Source organism: Oncorhynchus keta, chromosome 35 (assembly GCF_023373465.1).
Source record: "Oncorhynchus keta strain PuntledgeMale-10-30-2019 chromosome 35, Oket_V2, whole genome shotgun sequence".
Lineage (NCBI taxonomy): Eukaryota > Metazoa > Chordata > Actinopteri > Salmoniformes > Salmonidae > Oncorhynchus > Oncorhynchus keta.
In genome coordinates this window covers 27,987,022-27,997,671 of record NC_068455.1, presented here as the reverse complement: position 1 = coordinate 27,997,671, position 10,650 = coordinate 27,987,022, and the positions used below count along the sequence as shown (strand labels likewise).

General features: G+C 38.9%; 1 protein-coding gene across 1 annotated transcript; it reads left to right on the top strand.

Moving 5' to 3' along the window:
• Positions 1-3,394: 3,394 nt before the first annotated feature.
• On the top strand, positions 3,395-10,379 carry six6a (SIX homeobox 6a). The gene is made up of 3 exons (XM_035752175.2): positions 3,395-3,445; positions 5,051-5,718; positions 6,760-10,379. The coding sequence occupies exons 2-3, from the start codon at positions 5,147-5,149 to the stop codon at positions 6,920-6,922; spliced, it is 735 nt and encodes a 244-aa protein (XP_035608068.1). The 5' UTR covers positions 3,395-3,445; positions 5,051-5,146; the 3' UTR covers positions 6,923-10,379.
• Positions 10,380-10,650: the final 271 nt, after the last annotated feature.

The window sequence follows — 10,650 nt, the reverse complement described above, 5'->3', positions numbered from 1 at the left end:
CTAACGCTTCGCCTGTTTCCCTGAAGTTGATGCTGTTGCTATAAAATCTCTTCCTAGCTTGTTAGCATAACAAATGACTAGCTAGACATTTTACGATTTTGGGTGTGTTTGTAAATTCAATCTGGAGTGCCCTCAGAGTGCGCTCTGGGCTTTCGTAAATCCAGAGCATTGTCAGATTGTCCGTTCGTGAATTCAGGACATTACGATCTCCGCGCAACCACTGGACGCTCGAGCTGAGGAGTGGGGTTGATCTGAGTGTTCTTACCTCACAACGGCAGTCAAGCACCCAAGCTAACTGGCTAACGTTGGCTAGCTTGCTAGCTACTTCCAGACACAATTGACAGAACACCTCACTCTGACCATTTTACTCGCCCTAGCAGAGCTGGTTAAGCTGTTTTCATGTTAACCAGAGCGTTGATGACTGTTTCTCTGCTGCTGGCAACAATTTAATTACGCTTTTTTAGCCAACGTTTACTTACCGTGTTGAGTGTTCATAAATTCAACTGTTATTTTGCGCTCTGCCACACTCAGAGGAGAGATCTCTGAAATCAGAGTAGATAGACAGAATGAACAATATCCATTGAGAACGCACATTGACTATACCACTTAGCTAAAAAGGACGTGAATAATCAAGTCAATAAACTTTGAGTAGTTAGTTAGATTATACTTAATATACTGCCTGGCAAGTACAATGTAATAGTAACCAACTAACGTTAGGTAACGAACAGTCGCTAACATACCGGTACATACAGCTGTAATGCTATGCGTTTTGTATGGATAGCATAGCTAGCAAATTGTCAGCCAACAGAACGTGTAACGTAACTTTTTTGAAGTCATTACTTTATTACATTTTCTTAACATTTGTCATAATTAGTTAAAGCCATGAATTTGTATCTGCTGTCATTGGACTTCTGCTGCATATTTTCTGCTATTTTCTTCAAATCTGAAAATGTTGTGAAGTCCATTTTCTGAAGAATTGCATTATGGGTCCTAAAAGCACGGAAATAGTGTCCACTGCTTGTATACTTCGTATTTTGACTAATTTAGTACGACATCCGGGAACTTTTGGCATACTAACCATATATATACTATGACCGATAAACATACTACATACTCAATTTACTTCACAAATAGTACACTTAGTGCAGTAAGTATGAGTATTTGAACACAGATTTGGTAAAAGACCAAGTCCATATTATAGCAAGAACAGCTCAAATAAGCAAAGAGAAATGACAGTCCATCATTACTTTAAGACATGAAGGTCAGTCAATCTGGAAAATTTCAAGAACTTTGAATGTTTATTCAAGTGCAATGACCCAACACACCTCCACGCTGTGTATGGACTATTTCATCAAGACTGTTGGGAAAGCATTCCAGGTTAAGCTGGTTGATAGAATACCAAGAGTGTGCAAAGCTGTCATCAAGGCAAAGGGTGGCTACTTTGAAGAATCTCAAATATAAAATAGATTTTGATTTGTTTAACACTATTTTGGTTACTAAGTGATTCCATAAGCATAAAAAAAATCCAATGTACTGCTTAACAAAACTCTCTCACACACACACACACACAGTCTATCATGTTACCTTCTAATTCGGGTTTATCCAGAATCCAGTTTATGGTACAAAGATGCTGGCCTGTCCCTGTCCCATTTATGACTTTGAGACACAATTGTTCTCTCAATGAATGTGTGTGTGTGTGTGTGTGTGTGTGTGTGTGTGTGTGTGTGTGTGTGTGTGTGTGTGTGTGTGTGTGTGTGTGTGTGTGTGTGTGTGTGTGTGTGTGTGTGTGTGTGTGTGTGTGTGTGTGTGTGTGTGTGTGTGTGTGTGTGTGTGTGTGTGTGTGTGTGTGTGATTTTAGTTATGCAGTACATTGGAATTTTTAGACAAATAGAATGGACGGTATCCCATCTAACAATGAAAATGTGCCCGCTTCAATACCAGACCTGGTTTGTCTAATCATGCTCACAGACAGTGTCGTGTTTTGTTGTGGATGGGGTTGTGTGGTCTATGACGAACAAAGCAATAGACAGAACCGAAGTCGTTGTATGAAATCCACTGTCTGTGTGTGGTTGAGTTGGTGAATTTCCATCCGGGGATATCGGTGTCAGGATGCTGTCTTTTGGCACAGTTGTATATGTAATTGTAATATGTTCACTGTAGCTCTACCTCAAACTGTATTTTATACAATTAATAAGTATTCCATACTTTGACTGGCAATGTAGCTTAATTGATTATTTTTGTGTCAATCATCGAAAAATATGTATTATTTCATATTTTGCCTTTGTTATCCAATTAAAGACCTACACCTGCTTCTACACCTGCATTGCTTGCTGTTTGGGGTTTTAGGCTGGGTTTCTGTACAGCACTTTGAGATATCAGCTGATGTACGAGGGGCTATATAAATAAAATTTGATTGAAAATTTGATATACCTATTAAAATAATGTAAAATGCGCACATTAAACATTATACGAAAATGTGGTTTTAAGCATATAAGCTTATACTTAACAAAACCTTACCCATAGACCGAAACAGAACCATATACGTGGTATATTGATTGTTTTATTTCAATTAGTTACAGTATTTTGGTTTTAGCTTAGCCTATGTGTCTATTAGTCCCTCAAGAAATGTATGTTTGTTATTTGAATTTCTAAAAACTTGAATGCAGTCTTATCACTTGATATATAGTAAAAGTAAAAGAGTAACAGCATGTTGTTAATTACTATGTTTCCATATGAAATCAACATTTACACCGCCATATAGGCAGGCTTACTGTAAGCTTGGGCATATGGCTTAGGCTACCAGTAGGCCTAAGTATGCGCTCTGTTCCATTGTCTGCGTAATTGTTTCTTGACAGACCTCCGTTTATGATATCCAAAATGTCCCCATCTTTTATTCATGCACTCAAGTGTCCTTGTAAATGTAGGTTAGAATAGGCCTACAGGATGAAATATTTAAAGGAATCTAAATATTTCAAACCAGCACCCTGTCACTCATTTTCACAATAAGGCCTACTGTTTTCAATCGACTGTGCCCTATCTGGAGGCCCTATAGTTAGGCTTATTCACCTATTTTTTTATTTGTATAATTAACCTGTATTTAACGAAGGAACCGATTGATACCATGGTCTCGTTTCCAATGGTGCCTTGAGAAAAACAGTTCAAGCAATGTGAGCAACACATTTAAGCATGATCACTACAAGTAAATTACATTACATTAAAAAGGGCAGTAGAAACTAATATATTCAGTCAATCAAAACAGGTACAGTTTTCATTGGTCACGTTTTTTTTTTTAAATCAGAGAGCTAAATTCACATTTCGGGGCCAATGAATCAAGTTTTAGAGTGAAAGGTAGGTCATTCCAGGACTGAGGGGCATAGGGACTGAAATCCGTTTTTACTAACTCTGATGAGACCCGTGGAACCTCTAGTACCAACCAGTCTTGAGAGTGAGTCTTACATTTACTATATTTCCAACTTAGAAGTGAGGTGCTAAACCTATGTGGGTTCATGAATAGTGACCCCTTTAATCGTCTTAATCCGTCTACTGCTCTCATATAGCCTCTAGAGTATGTCTATCTGGTTACTTTGCAACAACACACTGATAGTATAGGCTAAATGCCTACTTGATGACAAATGTGCTAATGCTTTCTTTATTCAAACCAACTTCTGTGTTTGATTATTATTACGATACTACGATAAAACATGTATAGATGTTTGAAAATACGAAATATATTTAAAGTATGTCCATTCTGCAAAATTCAGCAAAAAAACAAAACATTTTGGAGGTATGTCTGTGAATGATGGAGAAGCTATGGCACGCAGTATGAGAATGAACAGCTTCACGCGCAGAATGAAGACAGTTTCATAACAGAGCTCTATGAGCCTCCCATAATTCATGCAAAAAAAAGCCCGAAGTGATCTCTCTCTCTCTCTCTCTCTGTGTGTTTTCCGTCAGAATGAATTTTACCACTGTAGCCAGCCACGAATAATCTGACCCGACACTTAAAACCATCTGCGCTATCTATCCGCCTTCTTATTTACTAAATCATCCCGTGCACAAAACGTAGTGTATCTGATACTAAACCCGAGTAGCCCGGCAGTGACACGATAGTTTTATACACAAACACATTCCGGCAGTGTTTAGCAAATCACGTCTCGTTGATGGGTAGTCTGCACTATGTATATAAGAAACCAATGTAGAAGCAGGGATTTTATTAGACGAAACAGATGTGAATAAAATGTGACAGCGTATCAAATAAAGACTATTATATGTCGACTATGATATGTCGATCAATGTACCTTATCAGTAGGACCGAGTTTAAAGTGAATTAATCCAATTGTTTTTGCATAAAAACCTAGACTGAACATCGCATAATAAACCCATATTTTTGATTATCAAATGAGTCGAACAATTCTAGAGCGTGGATGAATGGGCTAGATTTTCAGTCTGCATTAGCCACAGCACCATTCAAGAGGATGCATTGCTATTGTAGTCTCAGAACATTCGTTCTCTGTTGTTTTTATTCTTCATTTTCAGAATTAAAAAAATGGTATGCTTTATGATAATATCTGTCATGCCTGCTGCTTGGATGTTATTTTCCAATGAGAGGTAAGCGTTTGTTAAATGTATTGCGTTTTATTTGGCTCGTCGCTTTTCTTCTTCACAGCTATGACTTACAAAGTAGAGGATGTAGGAAAACATGGAATCCAATTAAAGGTTTGAAGACAAAAAGCTAAGGTCAAAATGTTTACATTCTAAGGCGCTGTCGAGCACTGGGAGGTGCTGAAATCCCTTAGTGGCCCTTTCCGCGTGATTGGTAAACTTGACAGTTACTGACGGGCATCCATGGCAACCACGAAACCAATCTGCCAAGTCCAATAGAAAATCAGCAGAGGGGCTGACTGTCTTTTCCCTGTTCAAAATGTATCTCGGTTTTAGTTTTTATACCTCTTGTACTTTCAACCTACGAAGTTCACCAGCCGATCGCTGCAGTAGCCAGTCAGAGGGCATAGTTCCTCAGTGTTTTTAACGGTTGATCTGTTCACTTTAGGATTGCCTTTTTGCCTGAGAGAGCGAGAGGGGGAGAGGATAAGCGCGAGAGGGGAGCGTGTGATAGAGAGAGACGGAGAGGAAACGAGAAGCCTCCATGTTTCAGCTGCCTATCTTAAATTTTAGCCCCCAGCAGGTTGCGGGGGTTTGCGAGACCCTGGAAGAGAGCGGGGACATTGAGCGCCTAGGTCGCTTCCTCTGGTCTCTGCCGGTTGCCCCGGCAGCCTGCGAAGTCCTCAACAAGAATGAGTCGGTGCTTAGGGCGCGGGCAATCGTGGCCTACCACACCGGGAATTTCCGAGAACTTTACCACATCCTGGAGAACCACAAGTTCACCAAAGAGTCTCACACTAAACTACAGGCCCTGTGGCTGGAGGCGCATTACCAAGAGGCAGAGAAGCTGCGGGGCCGCCCGCTAGGGCCTGTGGACAAATACAGGGTGCGGAAGAAGTTCCCTCTGCCCAGAACGATATGGGACGGAGAGCAAAAGACCCACTGCTTCAAGGAGAGAACCCGACATTTGCTACGCGAATGGTACTTGCAGGACCCTTACCCGAACCCGAGCAAAAAGAGGGAGCTCGCACAGGCTACTGGACTTACTCCCACACAAGTCGGAAACTGGTTCAAAAATCGTAGACAAAGGGATAGAGCGGCGGCTGCGAAAAATAGGTATGTATGCTGCAGTCTGTAGCTTACCTTTGTATTTTTTATCAAAGATGGTCTGAAGTTGTTTCAACATTTATTGTAATCTTTTTAACAAAAACAACCCTGCATTGCGAATGAATCGCAGTCAGCCTATGCACTTGCATTTGTTTCAATGCGAGCAATTATTCGGGCAAAATTTTAAATCGAATTATTTGAATTAGGTTATGTTGTATCGAGTAAACATTGAAATAGAGCTGTCTATAATATATCAATAGGCTACCCTATAGTTCAGTTACCTTTGTTCATAAATAATCTTTACGGAAATGACACCATAAACGCTGTAGCCTATTGAAATGAAGTAAAATGTATGACAAACTCCACTGTGAGACTTGCCCTTGTCATTTTCATTGCAAAATTGACAATATAGATTAGCCAATAATGTGTATTTACAGTGTAAATACAATCACAGAGTTTCCCAAATTGACCATTATCTATGGTAGCCTATATCCTTCCCAGTAGCAAAACAGCTAAAGCATATAGTGCTATAGGTCAATGTCTCAATAATTCCGTTCAGATTATCTGTCTTTTTCCACAATGCATTTTGCTTGTATTGACAGCTGTCTGTGTAGGCCCAAGTCTTCAAACCTAATTTAACAATAAGCATGCAATATGTCTGAAACATTTTGTATTATGGATGTTGCTCAATGAAAGACAGAAACACAGATATTATTTGTTCAATCATGTATAATGTAATTTGTGTTGATCAACTCATGAAGGTAGCAGGTGTATTGAATACATCTGAATTGTTTCCTTTAAGAAGATATTGGAATTACAAGGCTAGTCTGTCTATCTCTAAAATGTGCTCAATCCATAAAAATGGGCCTGGGTTACTGTGTGTTGCTTGTGCATAAAATTGCATTGTTGGGCTCCTTGCCTGGCACTTGTGCATCGGATTGCTAGGCCTCAGCAATAACTATGTTTCAATTAAGGATTACTTTGACAGAACCTATTCGTATTGGATTGTGGTTAATTCCAGTTTTCCCTCAACGTCTGTCTTTTATCCAGGCTACAGCAAGGGTTGTCCCAAGGCTCGGTTCGGTCTTTGGCTGATGATGATGGAACCGTCGATCGACTCGGTCCCGCCTCCAGCCCCGAGGCAAGTTTGTCGAGCAAAGCCGCCACCTCGGCTATCTCTATCACTTCCAGCGACAGCGAATGTGACATCTAATGGCGCACAAAGCAGTCGAGAGGAGGAAGAGGAAAAATTGACAGTATATAAATGAAGGAGATCCTGAAAAACAATCTAACATAAAAACAGTCATAGTGCCTACGTTTGAATTGAAAGAAACTGTTCTTCTTTGATGACTGCCAAAACATGAGGGTTCTAACGGAATGCCCTGTCTTAAAGCTATAGGCTACTTTCATTTTTTTTCCGTTTTCCACTATGGATGACTGAAGCTAATGCAAGCTGAAAGAAAATGTAAAGAAAAAACATATTCATATTCACGATCCCTTTTTAGGGATGACTAATAAACCAATGCCTCAAGTTGAAACTCTAAATAAATCAAAAATAAGGAAAAAAAGGAGAAGAGATTCGAGCGCCGAACCTGCTATTTTCTGTGGGTATTTCATGTTGAAAAGACGCTGTAATATTTTTACTTTACTTTTAAAGTTGTATAAATAATGTTTATTTACTTATTTAAATGATAGGCGCTATTATAATTTGATATTTTTTTGCTTGGTGTTTTTATGTTTACCTTGTCCACAGGTGAACCCGTTGAGCATGTGCGCTTTAGTGAACATGTGTTTCAGTAAAAAAGACAAAAAAAGTAGCCTAAAGAAACTTAATAAAATTATTGTTGATCAAAAGAACAAAACATCAGTATTTTTATTCACAGATATTGAGAATGGTGTTTGCAGATATCGTATTACCCGATTATTAGCCTACTTGATATTATTATCGAGTAACGCCTAATTTGGCATGATACGTGAGATTATATTTTAGTGGTTTGGGACGATATTTAGAATATGATATATGTGTGAGATAATATTTCAAATATCGTCCTATGACAGGTGTGGTGCATCCTACTATATTATGTTGTGCCTCTGCTTTGGCCTGATGGAGTGGTCTATATATCTGAGAATTTAGACATGTCAATAAGTAGGCTGCTTGACTACCAAATATCTTGATATGTGTGTGGACTCTGAGTGAGAAAATGAGTTTTATTCTTTATAATGCCACACTTAATAGTGCCCTGACAGGTCCTCGACGTAATTTGCCAACATGCCTCGCGTCATGTAATGTGGCATGACAGCGAGAGGTCAGAGAAAGGCCGTCAAACAAAACGGGATGATCTCAGAGTCCCGGAGTAAAAACAAATAGCTTTACACAACACCAGAATATGAAATGTGCTCTGGCTGACTGATGAGCAGTAGCCTATAAAAATAGGTATTGGCCATTTTATTATTATAAATCAAAGATCATTTAAAAACCTATGACATTTCATTTAGGTATCTATAGTCATCGATTTCTGGGTGATAAGCTAAAACATTTCTTAGAATTGAATCTGCATGAAGAGTGACAGGTTCGACGGTTGATCTGAACCATATTTCCTTTTATCGTATAATTAATGTTAGCTAGCCTAATGTCTGCCACGACTAGGCCTATGGCGATGTTCTTATGAGAGTCTGCAAGGTTGATAGCTTACAACATATTTCATGTTTCAGGTATTTGAGTAAAGTCTGTTATTTATATTTGGTCATTAATGGTTGAGTTAAACACGTAACGTGTTTAGGGGGTATAGGCAGAAATGCTTGAAGCAGACCATGTTACGGTAGGCTAAAAAACACAATGGCTGTGATACATGTGGTTGTTTGATGTTATGATCAGACGTGATGCAGTTATTATTTTGTGATAGTGTTTGACCTAACCGTCTATAGATAGGCCCTTAGTAATTGTGTTATTGTTGTTTTTTTGCATTACGGTTTAGGCTAGTATTTAATTTTTTAACCACTAGCACACATCCCTGCCTATGATGAATATATGCCAAATAATGTTCTATTGGAACGTGAAGACGAGGGTAAACCGTGCATACACCTGAGGTTAAACTGTATGTTCCCTCTTTATACGGGCTAGCAGGATGTCAGCCCAAATGAGCAACGAAAATTAGAAGTAGGCTAGTGTTTTTTCAATGGCTCCAGAGTTCTGGTTTTCGACAAACACCTGGGTTTTCATCCAATTTGCAATTAATTACAGTAGCCAGTGAAAGAGACCAGATGTATTCCTCGAAACGTCTTTCAGCTGGAACAACACATAAATGCAGTGTTTCGGGTTTTGGATAAAAAGAGAGAGGAAGCAAGTGAGGGGAAGAAAGGGGGGGCCTTGAGTTTCTTTCAAATCATGGGGACAAAATGGCTGAATATTTCCGTTTCTATTGAAAATCAAGGCAACTAGGGGACACACATGAAAAACTATTTTTAGCAGTGAATAAAGTTGTCCGCGGTAATCAGCACTAATGATGCGGTCTACGGTCCCCGAGCAAATAAAGGGGCGCTCCCAATGTTTTGTGAGGGGAAGCAATACGAGTTTGTACCTTTTCAAAGAATTAACTGCTGTCATGGTATAGTCTGCCAGCCTGGGTACGGAAGTCAGCATTTTTGTTTAGCGTGTGTGTTCTGGGGCAGCTGCTGCAATGTGAATTCGCAAGTAGGACGATTAAAAGGATTTAGCCTAATTATCAATTTATTGACTATTTTCTGACTGTCTTGTACGTTTGCATCAGTCAGAACACGTTAATTGTGCTCCAATAAACATGACGAACATTTTGAATAATGAAGAAAATATGATATAATATGTTGGATATGTAACCACTGAATCGAGCGAAATTCATTGACTATTTTTCCTTAGACCTTCAGCACTTGTATATATTGGTAACATGGTATCTTCTTGATTTTTGTGTCGTTTGTAATCTATATATAAAAATGAAAGCAGATGGGACCCCAATTTCAATGTTTGTGTCAACCATAGTTTGAAGGAAGGTTCTCTTTCTCTTGAACTCCAATCCCTCTATACTGTTGAGTCTTTATGATCGAATCTGTCATAGCAGTTCAGCAGTGATACACAACGTGGTGCTAGCTCGTGTCAGCACTAACAGTAGGCTATGGCTACGTGGGCTATTTCTCCTGCAGCAGTTACATGATATTATCTGGCTATTTACCACATTAGTCTGTATTTCTACATGCTTGTCTTGAACTGATTCGTAATGATCACTAATCAATGTTAGTTTATCACAGGGTTATTTTATGCATATTCCTTCCAACGGTGATAGTAGTCTCTACAATTTCTATTTTGATTGGTTTAATCTCTGACATATTTTTCTCCACTCTGCCTCTTGATGTTTATATTAAATCCCCTGGTTTTAGGCGTATTTTTTATTTAACAGGCTCTGCTATAGCCTAGGTATGGTCCTGTGAAAAACATATTCAAATATATGTATTATTATTATTATTATAATTAGTAGGCCTACTGTTATTATTATATTATTATCACCTGTAGTAGGCCCTTTTCGTAAAACGGACTTAATAGCCTAACTTGCCATAGAGTAGACCATTCACCTCTTGCCTGAGTTTTTCCTGTTTTCCCTACAGCGGATGAGGTCATTAAATTACGTAGAAACATAAGTGCATTTAAGAGCTTGTCCTCCTCCTTAATTAGCAAAGCTCTCAAGGAGGACCCCACACTGCTCCATCCCTTTCCCATAAACACTCTGTCCCGTCTCCCCACAATGTGCTAATTTGATTTGACCACTTTCTTGATGTCGTCTCTGCAATGACTGTCGTTCAAAACTTATATATCTTGGTTTGTTCTTCTTGCTTGAATTTCACAATTTCATGGATTCTTCTCTATCTTTGTTTTATTGGTGTGGTAGGCCTATTATTGTTGGCTATATCGTCAGC